At 39.3% G+C, this 21,645-nt stretch overlaps 1 protein-coding gene across 2 annotated transcripts; it reads right to left on the bottom strand.

Moving 5' to 3' along the window:
• Positions 1–1,461: 1,461 nt before the first annotated feature.
• On the bottom strand, positions 1,462–20,194 carry man1b1a (mannosidase, alpha, class 1B, member 1a). Of its 2 annotated transcripts, XM_062434468.1 has the most exons (14): positions 19,977–20,194; positions 18,438–18,575; positions 13,922–14,030; positions 12,678–12,913; positions 12,233–12,378; positions 11,908–12,026; positions 10,909–11,100; positions 10,571–10,719; positions 10,141–10,329; positions 9,433–9,623; positions 8,926–9,046; positions 8,320–8,514; positions 5,381–5,512; positions 1,462–2,926 (listed from the first exon to the last, which is right to left on the bottom strand). In XM_062434468.1, exons 2-14 carry the CDS (start codon positions 18,537–18,539, stop codon positions 2,717–2,719), a joined length of 2,091 nt encoding a protein of 696 aa, XP_062290452.1. In that variant the 5' UTR covers positions 18,540–18,575; positions 19,977–20,194; the 3' UTR covers positions 1,462–2,716. The 2 variants fall into 2 exon arrangements, with proteins under 2 accessions (XP_062290452.1, XP_062290453.1); XM_062434469.1 differs by lacking the exons at positions 12,233–12,378; positions 13,922–14,030; positions 18,438–18,575; positions 19,977–20,194 and having other exon boundaries at positions 12,678–12,893.
• Positions 20,195–21,645: the final 1,451 nt, after the last annotated feature.

Genomic DNA, 21,645 nt, shown 5'->3' with positions numbered 1-21,645 from the left:
GGGTTAAATGTGGTCTCATTAACACTCAAAGTGAACAGAGACACATGAAGCTCATGTGTTGTTTAGCCTTTTCCCAGCTCTGTAATAAATTCCTCATCTAATTACCATTCCTTACGAACCAGCAATTTAAATCACTTTAATAAAGCATGAAATACTGTGAATGAGTCATTTTAAAGTTGTAAAACAGATGTTCATTTTCAAAATGTATTTTTTAAAATTAGGATATTCAAATTTTCCCCTTGTTGAAGAGGAAGAAAATCTGTTATTTATCTGACATCAGTCTCCACACATTAACGCTGCTTGATATAAAATGAAGACCAAAATAGGCTCAATAATCAGCAGGTGCACATTAGATTCAGCAGACAGGTTAGAAAGAGTTTACACTAAATATTTACATCCGTGTTGTTTTTGTAGCTCACTCGTCTGGAGTAAAAAATACGAGCCGTAAATTAAACTTTCACTCAAGAGCACGTCACAAATAAACACCACTGATGCAGCAGCAATAAAAAGAAAAAAAAACAACAACAAAAAAAACAGAAACAAACCACCGTAGCACGATATACATTTCAATAGGCACAGTAGCGCATTGGCAAAATGTAGTGCACATTCAGTGATGTGGGTTAGTATATGGCTCTCTGTTAGATGCAAGTTCATTAATAAGAAGAGATGGTTAACTTCACTGTCTGTCTTCATTATGGGAAAAATGATCCAAACCTTGGATTGAAGAATTGAAGGCAATATAGCACGATAACAAAAAAATGTGGATTCAACCATCTTCAACAAAGCAGCTACAGATATGTCCTTCGAATTGATTTTTCAATGTTACCGCATAGAAAACAAGCGGCTCTACATCAATGTTGGACGGGTGGAGTCAGGGAATGCTAAACAGCAATGAATCAAATTCCTTCATGTGTAATGAAAACAACTCAGCAACGTTCACTTCTTAAAACATGCTGGCGCTGAGAAAAAAAGAGGATGAATGAGCGGCTGCATGTGTACTGTCCCTGACACAGGAAGTGATCGTGTTCCCGGTTGGATTATTTTGAGTTAACTTCACAGTAAATGAAAATGTTTAAGACTGCATGGCAGCCTTGATTCATTTTCCTTCATGTAATGTTAAATTAGTGTTACACTCACTGAGGGTGTTTACATGCACGCTAGTATTCCACTTACAGTCGGGCCAATCTAGCAGAGTGGTGCAATCCTGGCAGCCAGAGACCAAAGTGGCTTTTTAACTCCAGACTTTGAAGATCAGAAACCTCCATCATGTTAGGATCTGTGTTCATGTACACATCACATCCTGAATATGATCAAAACCAGGATCAGACTCAAAACTGGGTTACTAGAATGCATGTAAACGTACCTTCAAACAAGCACAAACATAACATTAAAAAAAAATTAAATAACAAAAAAGGTCACAGTCATAATGTTATGAAACCCACAAATCATTTAGTACTCATTCATTCATTATAGCTCTATACAGTAGATCTGTTTTACTTTTATATATTTAGGTCATACAGACATGACCTAAAATCAAGCAGACTTCCCTTCAAAAACACAAAGAGGTGTGAATGTGCAGTAAGCTTTAACATATTTAACTTATCTGTTAGTGTCTTATGAATCACAGCTACATGTGCGACAGTAGTGCCCTAAAATAATCAATTTAAAGTTGATTTAAAGAATGCGATGCATTCTGAGGCTTCACAGTTAAAATAACAATTATGGCAAAGTGTTTTAATGTGGTGGCCTAAAAGATGAGAATCTACTTAGCCCAACATCTGGAGGCTGGACTGATCAGAAAATAAGCAATGGGGAAAAAAAGAGGTTTGTGATGAAGTAAAAGTAAGTCACCAACAATGTTTGTCTACTTAAGCTTCCTAATACTTGAACAAGTCTGTATATAATGAAAGACATGCATGTTAGGTATTAGGAAGACTCTACCTCTGCTTTACAACTTCAACTAACCTCAGAAATGAAAGTGGTCCCTGGACACTGCGCTGTAGCTGCCTGCTGCTCCTGAATACTTATGAATGGACAAATTCAGGAGATGATTTCTCTAGAGGGATTAAATATTTCAACTTTTTAAAAGTATCTTTCATACTTTAAGTGCACTGAATGTAGCCAAAGCAAAGACTTTAATGAGTAGTAAGTGATTCCTCGCCTAGAGCAATCTGTTTAAATAGAAATTCATCTGATCAGCTTTCTTATACAGTTCCACGATTGGTTACTGAACCTTCAAACATTAGTGTATTAACAGCATTGGTTGATCACCACAGTCACAGCGACCTTACTACAGTATGTAGGACGAATGAGAGCTTCCATCACATACATACGCACAAACAGAACTATCCAAGCTGCTCAAGTAATAAAGCCCTTCCACCATCTTCTTTCTTGCTTCCTGTTAGCCCCAGAAAGCCCAAACTGATTTTTACAAAAGTTTTTTTTTTTTTTTTTTTTTTTTTTTTTTAACATTAGAGACCAGCTCTATCACAAACCTTTTCCTTAGGAAAAATAAAAAAAATCCCAAATAAATTCCTCCACATGGAAAACGTATCAAAATACAGGTGGACGGCACAGATCAGCTTCACTGCTAAACACAGCAGTCCGGTCTGGACGGTTGCTTGGAGACGTGGCTGACTCAGCGGCCATTACAGTCATCGACTCGTTCAGGACTCTGCGGGCCTGATCTTTATAGATGTCTCCCTGTATGGTCACATCACTTTGGTGGAGAGGGCCATATGGGGAGTGGATGGGCCTCTGTGTTGAACACGTACTTGTCTAGACTGAGCAGCTCCAAGTCGTCAGAGAAGAGCAGGTACAGGTACTTGAGCGTCTCGCCCAGGAAGAAGCTCTCCATCTTGTCGCGGGGCCCGGGGTTAACGGGGTCACGGACGTTGTTAATGGACGTGTAACCGCCATCGGGGACCTGCAGAGGTGGAGATATCAGGTCAGGTTGTCAGTGGGTAGAAAACTCTGGAGTGTACTTTGGTATTTATAGATGGTTATGACACTGTTGTGTTGTAAAGACATCTATGATTGCATTAAGGGTTAGGGTTCGGCCTGGCCCGGTGGGCTGTATTACTTGTCATAACATAATCCCATATAATTCCTGTCTATCTGTTCTTAATCTCAAAGAGGCCCAAAAAAAGTAACTTAATTTAAGTGATTTGAAACTTACCTGGCCACACCTGGACTGTATTCATATAGTAAATACAATAATAGTCACAGAAAATACAACAAAGATTGAATGACCATTACTAGTCAAACATGAGCCTAATTAAAAATCATGCATTCAAATTGTGGTAATATCTCATTTACTTATACACACTGTATATAACATTACTGTTTGTGTGCATTTCCCTGAGGGTTTTCTATGAACAGCTTCTCACAAGCACTTCTTATATGAATATATTTTTCCAGAAAAAAAATTAAAGTGAAACAGCTCAGTCAGCATGCATGGATCCATAACTGGGCGCCCTAAAGGGTTCTCCCAAATCACAAATAAAACCAAAAACACACAAACCCCCAGTGGTATTTAGCCACACGGATTTAGTTCAATTTAATATGTTAATTAGGGCTGGGACTTGAACGCGTTAATTAAGATTAATTAATTACACAATAATTAACGCGTTAAAAAAATTGACGCATTTTAATCACACTTATTTTTGCACCGCGGAACGTTTCTCACTGGATGAGTTTCAGGCGGACCGATTATACTGGAGCACCAACTAGCGTAGTTCTAGGGTTGGGCGATGTACAGGAAATGGACGATCAACGATGTTCAAAGCAAAACATCGTGATGGCCGATGGCATCGGCGGCGGCAAAGAATTTTGTTATTATAACAAATAATCCCTGCAGGAAATGGGTATAGATGGAGAAGAAAACCCTCTAACTTGGTGGAAAACTAACCACGGACGTTTTCCGCTTGTGGCCAGGCTTGCACGTAAATATTTATGCATTTATGCTACCAGCGCTCCATCTGAACGTGTGTTCAGCACAGCCGGTAGTGCTGCTACTCCACTCCGCAGTCTGTTAAAGCCAGAAAAGGTGAACATGTTGGTGTTTCTGGCCAAAAACTTTCCCGACACTGTCGTTTTGCGTTTGCACTTTTGAACAGAAAAATGTCTAGTTTATCAGGCCCATGTAAATAGTTATTAACTTTGTTCCTTATTATTGGTTTAAGATAATTGCATAATTCGTTTTGAATTTCTTTTGCACAGCACATTTTTGAGTGTTTAATTAATTATTAATTTAAATAATTTTGAATTTTATTGTTTTTAGTATAATTCGTTTCAGACCTTGGTTAAGATAATTTTATATAATTCGCTTTGCACGCAGTATTTAACTATATTGTAACTTTTTTTTGATTAATCGAACTCTTTGAATGTCTTTGAAATTACAATTCTTTTGCCAATAAAAATCAATACACTAGGTAGACCGATCGCACCCCTCCGCCCCCGGACAGACTCCGGGGGCGGAGGGGTGCGATCGGTCTAATAAGCGGCAACACAGAGCTTTGCTCTCGCACGCGCTGCATTTATAGTCACACAAACACACACACGCTGTCACTCTCTAGTGCTCGTTCACTCCAGATTCCGGGAGAATACGTCTAATTTGCGGACGTCATGGAGACGCTATCAATATGCGGGAGACTGCCGCGCACGGGGGGGGGGGATTACATCGTGATGTCCATCGGCGATGGCTGTCAGGCATCGGCGATGGACGATGGCATCGTCAATCGGACCAACCCTACGTAGTTCAGACAACAACAAACCACAGTACATGAACAAAGTAGCTGATGAGACCGCTTTGGTTGGCCCCGTGGATGGGAAATTGTGTTACAAAAAACGAACAGATGGAAGTGTCGATAAGAGCATGGTTGTGTGCAAGCTATGCAACAAGGAATTCACATATCACCGCAGCACATCGAGCTTCAAGTATCACCTCAATGCAAAACATATAGCAGCTAGCGTGGACGCTAGTGTGGTAGCTAGCTAATTTCTGAAATGTACTATATTTCTAAATATGCTATTGCTACACTTAATGGCAAAAATTGCACTGGTCTGTTGGACTTGAACAAAATAAACAATATTTTTGTTGCTTAAGCTTATGTATTCAGTCATTATTCAATGGTATACTAAAAATCCATGTGAAAAAAATTACTTCTCACTGTTCTCAGGTCAAATATTTATATGCGATTAAAATGCGATTAATTAATTACAAAGCCTCTAATTAATTAGATTAATTTTTTTTTAATCGAGTCCCGGCCCTAATGTTAATGTTTTGAGATATCTTCTATCTCTGCTAAAACCCAAATATAACATTATATAAAATAACATGCAATGAAGCTAAAGCTGATCCAAGGTCAGTTGTCTTTACCTTTGTGTACTTATTGAAGCTCTGCAGTATCTCCCATCCCCAATCTTGGTATTTTGTGTCTTTAGTATATCTGTACATGTAGAAAAGACTTTCTACCGTTTCTGGTCTCAGCAGGTTGTGTCTGTCTGCAGGCTGGAAGATAAATGAGAAGTTGTAAATAAATATTTAATTTAACAAAAGTAATCATATTAAGTTCAGCTTTGCAGATTTACTCGTATTCAACCGGGCAGTCCTGCTGAAATTGAAAATGCTTCAAAACATTTTATCAAGAGAGTGAGCACTCACGAGCGTAGCTACAGTTAAGATTGAATACAAGTTAAGAACAGACAGATTCAAAATTCAGTGTATGACAGCAGATAAGACACTTGGGGATTGCAGTGTCCCAGATATTTCTATGCTGCCTTCACAGCACTTTGGGGGGGGGGGGGGAAGAAACAAAATTGTTAAGAGAATTTTTATTAGATTAGTTCAAGCATCATGACCAAATAGGATTTATAAGAGAGAGACATGCATCAGACAATTTTAGACAGCTTTTATACATCATACATCTGAATCAGACCCTGCAGCTGTGTTCAGCTTGGATGCACAAAAAACCTTAGATATAGTAGGTTGGGAATATCTATGAGTGATCATGGAGGAATCTGTGCCTGGTAGGAACTTCATATGGTTAAAACACTTTACACTAATACTTGTGTAGTTTATACAAACAGGTGAGTATTCTGTTTAAAACATTTTCCCTGCAGTGTGAAAGTAAAGGCTGCTCACTTCTCCACTGCTCTTTAAACTGGAACTATTAGCTCCGGGCAATCAGACTAAATCGCCAAATCCCACTTACCAGTATACAAGACACACAACATAAAATCTCAATTCACGTGGACGATGTATTTCTTTACTTTACTAATATAAGTCTTTACCTGGTTCAGTCATTTTTCTGATGATAAAATGTGTTCCTGTGAATGCCTCAGTAAAACACTTCAGTAGCATAACTCTGCATTTACATACTTAGGTTTAATTATAACCAATTTCTCCTATATATATCACGCACAGATTATGATAACTCAAACTGGACATTTCCTCCAACATCCAGAGATGGTCTAATCTAAAATGGCATTGCAAGGCAGAATCTTAATAATAAAAATAAAGGTTCTTGGTCAACTAAACTTTCTTTTTTTCTATGATTCTGTGCCCTCACTAGTTAAATACTTAATATAGACCTCACAATCTGCTGCATACACTTCAACCCTCAAAGTCCTCTGGAGGTTTAGCAGTATCTGATTTTAAATTATATTATCGGTCATTTCACATAAAGTTATTGACAACTTGGTGCAACAAATAAGCTGCAGATGTCCTGTTCTTTGGAGTGAAACCTGGATCAGCACATAAAATGTTTGGACCAATTATAAGCAATTCTCTGCAAATTTGGTCCAATGTCCAGATATACATGGGTTGTAATTTCAAGCTCTGTGACTGTTCTACAATTTGGCATAAGAACAATTTACTACAAATTCTGGTCCATATTTCAATGACAGTTGAGCCTCTGGGGGAATCCATAGCCTCCTTTCATTCAAGAAGCTTGAAGAGTTATTCTCTTTCCAGGTGTTCTTGGTTGCTTGGTTCAATCTCTAAAAATGCTAAAACTTTGGGGGTGACTGAGTCCTGGAATCATGACCTCAAGGGACAGGGCCTTGAACTTGATTGGGACAATATATGGGCTAACATTTATGTCATCAAAAAAAACGATCAGCTCCTTCACTACAAATTTACATTGAATACATTTATTTCACACCATACAGGCGCTTCAAAATAAAATCTAAACTGTACTAAAGGTAGCCAGAACACCTTCATGTTTTCTATATGGGACCTCTGGTCTTAGGTGGCTATGTGTCTTGATTTCTAACTAGCTTTTTTAATTTTTTGTTAGTGCATTGTTTCTTTCCTTTTTTTAAAGTTTATCACCAAAAAAAGAGTCAAGAAAAACTGATGCTTTGAAAACTTCTTGTGGCTGGACGTGTCTCTGCTTACTTTGAGACGAACTATAAAAAGTTATTTATCCCAGGACGAATACATTTTGATAAAATACTTTGTGCTGCAGGCCCACTATTCAGGATTCTTTTTTCCACAAAAGCACCACTGACTTGTCTAGGAAGGATTGAAGTAAATAAACATAATACATAATAAAAAAGATGATAAAAGATTGAAAGAATTTCTATGAAGCTTGTCTGTGCAAGTAATTCCTCAGCTGTCTATCAAAACAGTCCACATTATCAACCTAATCTAATAGTTAGAGCCCTGATAGTTTGGAATGACCTCCCAAGGAAAAAAGACTGGCTGAGTCAGTATCATTGTTTAAATCTCTTTTTAAAAACACACTTTTATCTGAGAGGTTTTAGGAAGACAGGTTTTTTTTTCTTCAAGTTTATTTCCTCTTTACTTTTCAAGGTTAATGAAGACGGCAGAGGAGAATATATTGGATACTTCGATAAACCAAAATCTGTTAATGAAAAATGAAATGAGTGCTGAGGAGGGTCAGAAAGGTTCTGGTCACAACTCCCATAGCACATTTAAACTAGTTGGTAAGAATTTTAAGCAGCATTGCATTAACTGGCTCATTCAATCCCATATGGGCTCTCACTGCTTTTGGTTCTTAGCCTCTTCTTTGATATGTCAGATGTCCAGTCAAACGCATCGGCAACACACTAAACAACAATAGTGCTTCCCAATGCAAAATGACACTGCACAAGATAAGACATTTAAAAAGCAATTACTTATTACCAATATGTTTGTCCACTTCTAAAAGTACATTGCCTGTTTTAGGAGGTTTAGTTCAATCTTAAAAATGAATATTTACAGTACAGCAACAGTTACATGACATATGGATAAAACAGAAACACAGAATAAAGGAAGATTATCAAACACCATCAGTCTGCTGTAAGCCTCACCTTGACAATAATATCATGCCCATCACTGGCTTGCAGGCTGAAATGTGCAATCTCCGGGCTCAACCCAGTCTCCATCTGTTTGTACATCTGGTGACAGGTCTCCATCAGCTGCACAGCCAGATCCATATGGTCCCCCGGGAGGCCGTTGTGGGCCCCCAGCGCCAAGGTTCCTGGCAGGAAGCACACCAGGTGGTCCTGAAGAAGGGGGGGGTGACAGATGAAAAGGTGCAATCAAGAAGGAATGGTACAGAGGAATAATGAGAGATAATGATGATAGCCAAGAGTTGGAATTGACTGGACTGGCTGAAAGAGAGACTGCACAAGTCTGTATAGCTACTGACTCAACAGAGACACAAAGGCTGATTGATTCAACAAGGCGGTCATTGTTTGTTATCGCAGTGTGCAAAATACCCTACGTCAACCAGGGGGTCCTGTGCTGTAAGCTACTTCCAAAACACAGTAAGTCTATGTCAGCCACTAGCTATATACATCATCACCACAAAATGAGATTTGGAGCTTTTCAGCAGGCCCTAGGGTCAAAAAAAGCATCCAAGACCCCCTGACAACCTGATATTTTGCAAATAGAATTTCAGTGAGCATCTCTACCATTTTAGCATTGAAGCGGTTATGTGACAACTCTCCAACAAAGGTCAATCTGCCGGGCCCCGTTTGTCTCACAAGGTGTTTTTTCACTCCTTCAATAGCCTGAAGGTAGTCCTCCAACAAGCTGGAGAAAAAACAGAAAAAACAGGAAATATTAGCGATATAAATAATATTCTATAATAAATTACATAATACAGTATTAAATTATATCCAGGGATGGGCAATATGACTAATCTTACTGTCACAACTTTAAAATGATGTCGTCACATATCACTATATGGCTAATACATCGTGAGTGATTCCACTACATCCTTAATTTTGTGTAAGCCTTACAGCCCAACTACTATGTCACACCCTTTCATGTCATCCTCAAAATGTCTCTACATTCATGTTTTATTTTTTGGCTCTAAAGTGATTCTATTTTTGTGAATATACTCTTTTTCATGGCTTTCATGGATTTTTGCTCCAGCTTATATATGCTTATGTAAGCTTATGTAAAGTTGTAATTACTCGTCTTCCGTCTTTCCTCCCTGGATCCACTGTTTGAGCAGGTATTCATAGTAGCTGTCTGCCCGGGCGCCGAGTGTGAACACTCCTTTGTGGCTGAACTGGCCGCTGTTGGTGTTGATGAACATGGGCACCAGGCCGTCATGTTTGCCTGGCAGCTTGTGGACCAGCTTCATTACCTCGTTCACAACCTCCTGGAAACATACAGATGGAGAGCTGACATTAACACCAAGACATTAGATAATGAATCCCCCAGCCTTAGTTACTGCTGGTGTGTTGGACTATTTGTGGAAAATATTTAAAATATACTACTTTCTTTTTTTTTAAAGATAATACTGTTACAAGCAATTTCTCATTGGAAAACGATCAGGAATTTCACACTCATTATAGTCGAGTCATCAAAAGCCATGTCTCACAGGGTTGGCTCAACTTATGACAGAAATTATTGAAGTTCCTGTCAGACTGGGCTGAAAATCTTCAGGCACAGGCTCTGGTTTCTGGAATCACTCATGAAATGACAACATGACGGATTTAAAGCAAATCCTCCCCCAAGCCTGTCACTTCAATTGATCACACAAGTCTCTGAGATCTTTTTTTAACATCTGATTTTAACTGAAGTGAAACCCTCCATCTGAACCCAGGAAAAAAATGTATACTTTGTATACCCTCTAGCACATTTTACCGTTATGGAGACCCTCCTGGTGAACTGACCTGGTACAGCGGCTCCTGAGTGAGGTGGCTCAGCTCTCTGAATTCCAGCTGAATGCTTGTGACCTCAGCCAGCGTGCTGTCTGACGTCCATCGAGGGGGGTGGGCTGTTCCCTTCCCGATGTTGACGTCTGAGAACGGGATCTTTGAGGGCGTTTTGAAAGCGGGCATCAATCTAGACCCGAGGTCTTTCTTTAAGTGGAAAGAAGAAACTGAATTAAAAGGGAAAATACCTTTTCTGCAGTAACATTGCAACATTACTACAACCACTTAGCTTGTAACAGAAGTGAATGAACAAAAACACAGTTCCATTAACATAGTTTACAATTAAGTTAATATTGGCTGTGTTCTCAATTGATCAAAGTCAAACTCTAGATGCATCAATATATTCTAAATCAATACTGAAGAAAACATGACAGTAAAAATGGCTCACAGCTTTATCTAGGAAGAGTTGGTCTCCTGATAGGTGGTACGTGCTCAGCAGGCCCCCGAGGATACGGATGGTTGTCTCAAACAGATTCACGTCCACGTTTTTCTGGAAGGTGAGTTCTTTCTCAACCCAGTCCTTTGCCTCTGCAAACTCTGAGTGGAGTGAGGCAGAGTACAAACATTCATCATCTCCATCACCCGACAAAGTGTAGGAAAGATGGAAATAGCATAGAGATTTGCTTTGGACAGCACAAATTCAAAAAAAAAAGTTTGGGTATCTGTACCAAAACACTATATTGGTATTATCTACCAGCTGTAATATACAGGGGAGATATACAGTACCTTCCTTCAAGCCCATAATCCACATGGTGTCCAGAGAATCAATGAGCGTCAAACCCAGTCCGAACCACTCGCCGAAAGACTTGGAGATGGGCTTGAGCTCATCGTGACCCCAGGCGTAGTCCTTATAGCCTTTCCACGCATGCCTGAAGGTGTCACGTACCACCTCCAATCTGTCCACAGGTCCGGGTGAAACTACAAACAAAAGTCCACAAAGGAATGAATGAGAAATGAAAGTATAGTCTTAAAAGTAAGTTTCCTATAAGAAGTTCTCTCAACAATGCATTTCTTTGAGCTCAGCAAGATAAAATTGTTCAAACTTCAATCAAAAAAAAAAGGTGCTGGTCTTTAAACAGCATATACCAGTAGACCTGGTCAACGCAACTTTAAAGAATCTGTTTGAAGGGGAAAAAGTTTATCAGTAGGCCCAAAAAAAGCATTAAAAGTTTGTTTTTTTCTTTACTCCGAGAAGAACAGAACAAGAGTGTAAAGCCATCTTGGAACCTCTGTGAGCCTGTACTTGGGCACAGCAGTGCTTTGAATTGATGCAAACTATCTCAGTTTAGCCTTTAGTCTAATTAGCAATAATACAAAGTGCTGCTGAGGCTGATGGGCATATCATTACTTTGGAGATATTATATTAAATGAAAATAATAGATTTATTAAAATGTTAGCCACTATAAGAAAGGTCAGGGGATCCGTTATAAATGTCTGTACCAAATTTCATGGCAGTCCATTTCATAGTTGTTGAGATATTTCAATAAAAACCAAAAACATCACCTCATGGTGGCATTATAGGAGAGGCCAGAGGGTCACAAAGCCATTGCAACATATGATCTATAGAACTTAAATACCTATATTCAAATTTCATGACAACCTAATAGTTGTCAAAATGTTTCACTTTGATCCACTTTAAATGGCAACCTCATAGTGACGCTCTGTACATCCTCTGAGCCACACTAACAGCAATGCAGCTAGCATGAGCATACGTTCAGTACTGACCTGTTTGTGAGACGGTGTCAGCAGGGTTGGCCGGTGCTGGAGGCGCCGCAGCTTCTTTCTCATTGGTTGAGGGTGGAGGCTCTGTGGCCTGATCGGCTTCAATCATTGCTCCTCTCCAGCTGCATGACAAAAAACCTGTGTCAGATTGAAATTATTTACTGCTTTTCTGCTAAATTTATAGGAACAGTCACTCCGGGGCCTGGATGCTGCTGGAAAATGTTTGGTTCTGATCTTCTGAGGTCTATCTTGAAACATGCCCTCTACTATTCTCAACAGCTCCAAATCCTTTAATACAGTTGTTTATGGAGGGAAAAAAGCAGACCACCTAACAATCTTCTTTTCTTTATCCTCTTCCTCTCCTTCTTCATCGTGAACCACCTCTTGTTCTTGCCTTTCCCCACCAGCTGTATCTGAAACATTTCCACCTTTCTGCAGGCTCGGTGGACCTCTCTTGCTTGGGAACGGCTTTTTCTGTGGATAAGCAAACAGCTAGAGCTAGACAAAAAGGACCCAAATCAAATTCTGATGTCAGGGTTTGTCGCCATCTGACATTTTTCTCTCAAGCACAGTAAGTGCTCATTTGAAATATATATAGTTGACTCTATCTGTGTCAGCCAGTAATTTATATGTAAGACCAACATACATTAAGATATGTACTTAAGGGTCATTTTAACTTCTGGCAAAGAACAGCAGATACAAAATGATTCGACCCCGGCCAACTGTAGCATTTAAGTCACGCTGAAATAAAAAGATACAAACGTAACCCTAACCTTAATGGGAGGTTTTGCCAAAATGGGTATGTTTGGTCCTTTAAGCTCCTCCACAGCATCTGGACCCAAAGCGTCTGGAACGGCAACATCTGGGACCACAGCTGGCCCTAGATGTGGCCCTGCCACAGGAGCTGGAGTTTTACCTGCGTCTGGACCCAACTCTGGCTTCGCACCTGGAGGCGCGGCATTTAACCCTCTATCATTCAGCTCCAGCCACTCCTCCCTGTCGGATATCCCTACACACACACACACACACACACACACACACACACACACACACACACACACACACACACACACACACACACACACACACACACACACACACACACACACACACACACACACACACACACACACACACACACACACACACACACACACACACACACACACACACACACACACACACACACACACACACACACACACACACACACACACACACACACACACACACACACACACACACACACACACACACACACACACACACACGTCACAGAATAAATAAGTAAACAATTATGAAAGGTAAATCTGGGCATTCTCAAACTGAAACCCCAAAATTATAAGAAAATGAGTGAATCTCTTCTTCCTCCTATTTTAATCAGCAAACAACAAAATTGTGTGTCTAATAAAACTAATCAGCTTCAATTTCAATCAATACAGTTGCCCTCATAAGCTGTGTGGCATGCAATACACCTATGATCAACCTGAAGTGTCTTTTGAGGCTTGTTTTAAACGTGTAATTACAGTGATTGTGTGTTGGACTCACATTTACTGTGCCTGGAAACATCATGTGAAGACAGTGAAGGAGGACTGAAGCTGTTGCTGTTGTACTGCTAATGTGCTACTGTGGCCATACAGCCTGTATACCAATGTCAAAGTCAAGATGGCACAGAAAAAGTCCAGTTACCTCCAGTCCAAAGTGGTGGTTAAACCTCCATTCTGTTATCTTTTGCTCTGCATGGTATGTTTATGCAACATATCTTCAATGCAAGAGCAGGTGTGTACAAACGCACACATAAACAAGTCTAAACATAGAGAAAACTATCACAGCGTCTCATGTGGTGTTCCTCTAATCTATTTCATGATCACCTAATAACAGGCGAATATCCAACTCATCAGATTCAACTAGTCATGCGGAAACTTGTGCAACTACGAATAATGACACACACTGTCACTGTCACTGTCTCTGCGTGTGTGTGTGTGTGTGTGTGTGTGTGTGAGTGAGCATTACTTACCTCTCCACTGTTCTGCGATGCTGGGATAGGACAGCAGTCCAAATATGAGCAGCAGAGCCAGCAGGAAGAGGATGAGGCTTCGCTGGAGCCGAGACAGCTGCTTCCATTTCTGCAGGCGGTGGAAAAAACAACAAACAAAACAAAACAGAACTCAACTACAATAAAAACACGTCAAAGCTTTGATTGAAAAATCTCCAGTGTCTGTCAGCGGATTCGAACGCTACCCTAAAATATCTCAGGAATTTTGTTGACGGAAATAGTGCAGATAAGGAAAGAAAGGAGGACGAGCCCGTTGGCCTTCTCTGACGGGTGCTTATCAAAATTAAAAAGATCTAAAAATGCTTTGATCGAAAGGCAAAAACAAGAAAATCTTTCACATCACTTAAACTTTTATCTATCCTGAGGCAACATCGTGAAAGAGGAAGCTTTTGGATATTAAAAAAAGACCAATTGTCAATGTCTTTGTAGGTCTTACCCTGTATGAACTCAACATCTCTCTCCAGCTGATGCTTTAATCCCGGTGACAGCTTACGAATAAACTAACCAGCTCAACCCAGCCGTGCAGAGGGAGGGGTCTCTCAGGAGGGAAGGCTAACAGGCAGGTTGGAGTGGTACCGCTCTGTTACCTGCTCTAATTAACACCTGTGCAACACCGTGAAACTATTGAGCAACGACACAACAGACTTTATCTCAGGGGGAAAGCTTTATTCAGCATACTTGAGTCTAAAGCAAAAAAAAGTGTAACATTTTGCACAGATTTTATCTGAATGCTTGGTTTGGAATGCTCAGTGAATATAGAGGAGACGACACAACATATTTTAGCAGTGGAAAAGGCTTCAAATGTGGAATGCTCTGTTTGTTTGATCTGGTTAATCTGTAAAATATATACATTTTTTATTTTATTTTCCATTTGTTTTTTTCACTGTCCACATACTTAAGTATCTGATCAGATACCTAAGTATGTGCCATTCATTGAAGAAGATGGTGAGATACTGTCAAAAGATCTGGGGGAAAAATAAGCTAAACATAAACAGAATTTATCAACCAGGCGTTTGAGATCTGTTGCGATTGTGTCTTTCCCCACTACACTTTAATTATGGTGCATTTTATTCCTTTGGTAAAAATTGGACACTGCATAATGAACAAGAGACAATTATTCATTTGCTCTATCTGCACTGGGCTGGAGTGCGGGAAACTCACTCTGGGCAGGTTAGCTGCTAAAACACAGACACACATATCAATGAGTGCCAATGAGCTTCCACCTGATGTGCATGTCTTTGGAAATGGCTGCAGTAATAACAGTGTGAATAGCAGTAAAGCACAAAGTGAAGTCCTCTTTGTTGTGTCAGGGGCGAACACTGAACCAACAAGCAGAAAGTGGTTTTCTCAAGAGCCATAAACCATAATCAGATTTGATGACCTACATGTACTGAAGCTGCTTTTATAGAAGAAATATCTGCTGATATACTGCTGAAATAAAATGTTACACAGGAGTCATTGAGATGACAGGTTTACCTTTTGAATTCATATTGTTGAGAGCACAATGAATTGTGTTTATGAGAAGCTGATCTTGCTGGTTTTGCCTTTATGGAAAAGTGACAGAAGTAATCATGTTCAAATGATCAATATGAGCGTCTGCAGATTTACTGAAAGCCAAATTAAAATCTTTTTAATTCTACTTAGTGTTTTTTCACTTTTAAGATAATTCAAAGCTGCAAACTAAAGAACAGAGATGAAAATATCAGAGCTTTTTACTTATGACTCCATATTTTTTGAACAATAAAAGTGGTAATTGATCTTTAACAGTGAAATGAAAGATGGTCTGACAATATTTCAAATAAAGCAATATCTTGGAAAAATGTGTTAAACTAAAGAGACATATGTCAAAACACCTAAACCCCTCAAAAACATTTTGCATTTCCATTTGCTGCTTAAAATTTGAACACTAAACTGATGAAAATGGTGTTTCATAGACATAAGTGGACAATGAAGGTAGTCTTATTATTATTATTAGTGAGGTTGTAAGACCAGGGGCCCGTTTCAGAAAGCAGGTTTAGTTAAAACTCTGAGTTAGTTAACCCTGAGATGAGGGAAACTCTGGTTTTTCGGTTTCACAAAGCCAGTTCAGCTTAACTCCGAGTCAATTACCCTGGCAACATACTCCGTGAACCTAACCTGCTCGCTGGCAGGTTTTCTTCAACTAACCCTGAGTTTCTCCTCCTTTTTACTGAAGCCTGCAGACTGAAGGAGCTGTCAGACATTTCTTAAAGAGTTAGTTAATATTGAAGCACAAATACGAAGCAGAAATCTCCGTCAGAGGGTGATCAGACCCCGCTGGGATGTTTTATCTCTGATGATGTTCTGTTTGAGTGTTTCCGTTTTTCTGTAGGCTACAATCGATCATTTTATCTGATCAATATTTTCAGCCCTCGTATCGTCTGTACGACACATCGTGGACATGCTCTTAGTTCAGAACAAGTTTTTTGTGTTGCACTTTGTTTTTTTCTTTGCCAATGGCGATTTTATATGTAACATCTGTGACGCTGAGCATGTTACCAAGGCAACCGTCTGTCAGGCTGTCAGAGACGTAATGTTTTAAAGTTATTGATAGCCAAGTGGTTACTGCGCATGCCTCATAATGACAGTATCCCTGGTTCGATTCCAGCGAGCACCTGCGATTCCTGCAGGTCTTTCCACTCCTTTTCGCTCCCTGTTTCCTGTCAACCTCTATACCAGCTAATGTTAAATTAAGGTGAAAGTGCCCAAACATAAATCTTTAAAAAAAAGAAAAAAAAGAAAAGAAATGTGACTCTTGCACTGAAACGTTTACACTTTGGTAGTGTTGTATGTATAAAGGCATTTAGGCTTTCAAATATACAATATTAAATAGATACTGGTAGTGTTGGGATGGCTGAAAAATTGACTCTCTTTTTTGCTTAGAAGATTTCACTAAGTACTGAAATATATCACATGTTGAATGTAGCCACTGAATGTTGTTTAATGAGGGCAGGCTAAACAACATCACAATTGCTTGTAATGAAATTATACCTGACTTGTTTGAGCTATATTTTTATATATTTCATATTCAGTTGCTGCCAAGTAGGCCTGCGTTTTGTACCTGTTGGGGTCTGCATGAATATTAAATGTGTCACACACACACACATACACAGAATATAAATGTTGAATAAGTGGAACACTCGAGACAAAACTTTTTTTCATTAATACTCACACATTGACTCGGTTGGTAATTTTCTGCCACGTCAGCTCATGTTCTTTTGCTGTTGCTACTGTATTTCTTTTTTTTCGTAAGTATACTCATCATCTGCATGCATTCATTAATATTTCTAACTCCACTGGGGAGAAGTAGGAGGACTGAGCCCTTTGTTTCACCTGTTGCCATGGTGAATCATGTTATCTGTGCTCCATTGATGAGGGCTTGGTATCTCCTCATGCACAAGCTTCACTCAGAGTTACTTTGACTCAGAGTTGATTGAACCAACTGTTATCACCTGTTCTGAAACCGAAAACTAGGTCAACCTAGTGTTAAGGTTTTAACTCAGAGTTAGTTAAACCTGCTTCCTGAAACAGGCCCCAGTTATGAATACCAAGTATGAAGGAGGACAGCAGAAAACAAAGCAGCACTGATATTTTTTAAACCACCCCAAGCAAGAAATTGTCCAGAAAAGTTTGAGACGGGAAATAATAAGTGCAACATAATATGCCTGAGAATCAAAACTAACAAAGAAGAAAAGGGGATAGTGAAAGGGTGTAAGGAGGAGAGAGAGGCAGAAGAAAAGAAAACAAGAGTTTAGATAGAAGAGATGGAGAGATAAACAGATGTTCTTTATTATATGTTATGTTACGTTTATCTACTGCAGTGATCAGACACATTGCAGTTGTGGCTTTTATCTCAAAGGTTTAAAAGTTCAGGCTGCTGCACAACAAAAGAGGAGAGCGAGAAAGAAGAGACTGAAATACATGAATTGATTTGTCACCAAAAAAAAAAAAAAAGAGACAGAGACATAATCTGTCTCGGTGGAATCAACAGAATCATAACCCGGCAGATGGATGCTTACAATGCACGCCTTTTTTGTGGCGAGCACAATCAGTCAGAACTGAGGAATACATCGACGAGGGCTGAGCTGCGTGACGGTATGAATGATGAGTTGGCAGAAATTTTGTCAACAGATTTATACTGTTTATATCAGGCCGGCCAACATTTTAGTATATCTTGTTTTATGGCCTTGTGGACGATGTCGCAAATCGCTGTGCACAACAGCCTGATGGCAATGTTGGATTTAGAGGATATTTATATCAGTGTGTTGAAGTATCTTGATTTCTCAGCTATTAAAATCACTTTAATTCCTATAAAATATGCTGCATCGAAATATGAAGATTAATAACGAATGAAGAGAAAAAGAGAAAAAGTAACATCAAGTGTCTTAGTAAGAAGCTCAAAGCTCCTTGTTTGTTTGTGTGTCAGTGTGGTAAAACCCGTGATCTGCTTGCTGCTCACCCTCCAGCAGGACTGTCTCCGGTGTTTGCCGTTGTTGTAAGCATTACTGTGAGGGTCACTTAGTGTCAGAGAGATGAAGTCCTTTCTGGAAGGCGGATACATCCTCTGATCGGGGCGGACAATCGTAGGTCATAGAAGCTGGAAACAGAAAAGTATGAAACACAGTTAGTCTAACAAGGGTTATTTTTCTAAAATAAAGATTATCTGAAATGTGATGTGTGAAAGTAGTCTCTCCCAGCATAGTGCTTAAAAAAGGTAAAATAATAGATTATTCATAATTGACTATTCTGTAAGTTGAAGTCCTAAACCAGCAGTAGTGCTTAACACAGTTAGGTAAATATTGGAGACATGACTTAGAACAAGCAGCAGTAAACAGAAAAGGTTACAAAAAATATCCAACTAATATTTAAATAAGAAATATTTAAATGAGATCTTGATTGAAACTGTTGATTTGCAACAAACCGCCCATGTATCATGTATCTTTTTGACTAATTTATAAATGCTGACTTCAACTGGCATTATCATTTTCTTTGCACTCTTGGCTGCTGACATCATCATCCAGACACCATGTGCAGCATTTGGTTATGATAAAGTGAAGAGTTTTACTTTATATGTCCGATACTGTATTCATCTTATCTGGCCAATCATTTTTCTTTTTTTATTCTGATGTGTGTATGTATGCTGCTACTGTTTCCAGTTACTCAAAACAAAAAGAAAAAGAAAGAAAGAAAGAAAGAAAAACACTACCCACAACATACCCCACCCAACTTGTAACATACTACTTCACAACATCTAACTTATGTGTATTGTCGGTCTATTATTTTTTATGTTTGCTAGGTCTCCATGTCTTTTATGTCAATCCTTGTTTTCCACATTATTTCACCAATAAAAAAAATAATGAAATGTTTACTTTACTGTTGAAAATTTACAATACGGTTAGGGTTACTGTGCACTGATGCAGTGGGTTATATAAAGTGATTAAATAGTTAATTGACTATATATGTATAGATATAATGTATAAATATTCATAAATATAAATAATCAGACTCTTAAAACGTGGCAGTTAAGACTCGTCTCTTCATCATCATCATCTTCAGCACCATGGACAGCAGACGTAATGACGCCCGCGGCCAGAGACAGGTGTATGAACTTTAAAAGCACCTATAATATAGATTGTTATCGGGAAACATTGAACTCAAATACAGTAATGTGTCTTGAAGCAGTCCCACAGTCTCTAAGAAAGCTTTATTATAGCCAGGCAAAGCTAAACAGAATATACATGACAGCACAGGCAGCCGTTTTGAAGCTTATTACTTAAATCCTTTAAGTATAAGTGACTGTAGGAGTATTGTAGGAATGAAACCCTCAACAAAAGCTAAACTTGTCCATTAACTACAACAACGGAGCTACTTAAGCTAAATAGGCTATTTTACTACCTTTCAGTCCTGCCTTTCACACTTCACTGACATGCTCTTTAAACCCCAAAAACCAACCCAAAAGGTGAGATATTAGTCAAACACGCAGCTGCCTCCCCCTCACCTTCGTCTCACAGCGACGTTATTCTCCTGAAAGCTAACCAGCTAGCCAGGAGATGCTCGCTCGCTTGGTCGGCGTGTTTCTGAATGGAAAGTGTCACTGTTCGGCTGCTAGAAGAGCCAGCATGTGACACAATAGTCCGCCTGACTGTCCCACAGGACGACGAGCTGTCACATGAAGTATCAAACAAATGAAACGGCGGGGAACATGGCTAAAGTTAGCGAGTGATTGGGGAGGGAGGCAGATGCGGAAACGTAAGATAGCTGACGAGCCATTATTATGCTGTGCGTCATGTGACGTCAGCACGTGCTCTAAGGGTTTGAGGTTAACCCTTAACATGCCGTCACCACCACTGACTGTATATGACTATTAAATAGTCACCAGGCCACTTCATTAGGTACACCTGTGCAATCTAATTCAATGCAATACAACAGCTCTGCCATTAGTTTTTTTTATTATTTTAATTTATACATTTACAGTTTTTTTTTTAACAAAAAAGTGATAATTTTACTTTATGTTTATTACTGACTTCATACTAAGTGGTGGTGGCGTACTGGGGTGCATGATATTGACTGGTGTTCCTAATATTTTGCCCCTCTCATGTATGTACATATAGTGGACAAAATGTTAGGAACACCATACCATATAATGCACCCTAGTACATCACCATCACCCACTATTTACCTTTTAGTGTTAATTAGCACTGACACTGACTTTATTCAATTCTCATTCAAATCAAAAGCTGCTGAAACGTGTATTTTGTTTAAAATGAAATGAAAAATCTGTATTAAGAAAATCTGTCGTAAACCTCAAAAAATGAATTTACAATAGGTTTGTACATTTAAACTGATTACTTCATCTGAGAACAAAAGACACTTAGTCAACATTTGGTCATGTATTATTTTTTTTAATTCAGCTGAAATTTTCTTTGAATGAGCTGATGGAGGGATCACACAAGACAGATGTCCAGCATGTCATTTCATTTCCCACTTATCAAAATGCTAATTTGTACAAAACAAATAACAATGATCAGTCTCAGCCAGCTAAGGCAATCATATGGAGTGATGATATAACAAATCTAAATACAAAAAGGAAACAATGAGGCCAGAATTGCAGACCTGTGTGACTATGATGCTTAAACCTTAGTCTAAGTCTTCTGGTTGACATCAAGATGAATTACATATTTCCCTGTTACATAGCAATGGTATGCCTCAGCCTCATGAAAACCCCGGAGGCCATCTGGTTCACCACATATGAGAATGTCTAAATAGGAAGAAAATTAAGTTTAGGTGTTTTCCGGCTGCAGAGCTGCTGTTTTGGCTGAGCTAGTGGACTATGCTCTCACCACAAACTCCCTGAGATCTCACTCAAATGTATTCTCAACCCCGTGCAGGATGCACGTACGCCACTCATCAATCACCGCTGATGGGCTCTAGGACACAAATACCAAATCTCGATTCTGCTGAGAAGCTACAAGGCTTGCTTCTTTTCTCTGGACCAAAGCACTTCTCGGATTGCATTGAGACAGGAACTCGGGTCGACAGCAATTAGTTGACGCTAAGTGTGTGGTTACAGGCACACGGGGCCAAAGAAGCACTTCAGGTCCAGGGTACTACTGCACTCTACAGCCAAACTGAAGCATTATCTTTACAGTACAATGAAAGAAGTTACA

This window comes from Scomber scombrus, chromosome 15, assembly GCF_963691925.1.
Source record: "Scomber scombrus chromosome 15, fScoSco1.1, whole genome shotgun sequence".
NCBI lineage: Eukaryota > Metazoa > Chordata > Actinopteri > Scombriformes > Scombridae > Scomber > Scomber scombrus.
The sequence above is the reverse complement of the archived record's forward strand: the minus strand, read 5'-3'. Positions and strand labels throughout refer to the sequence as shown.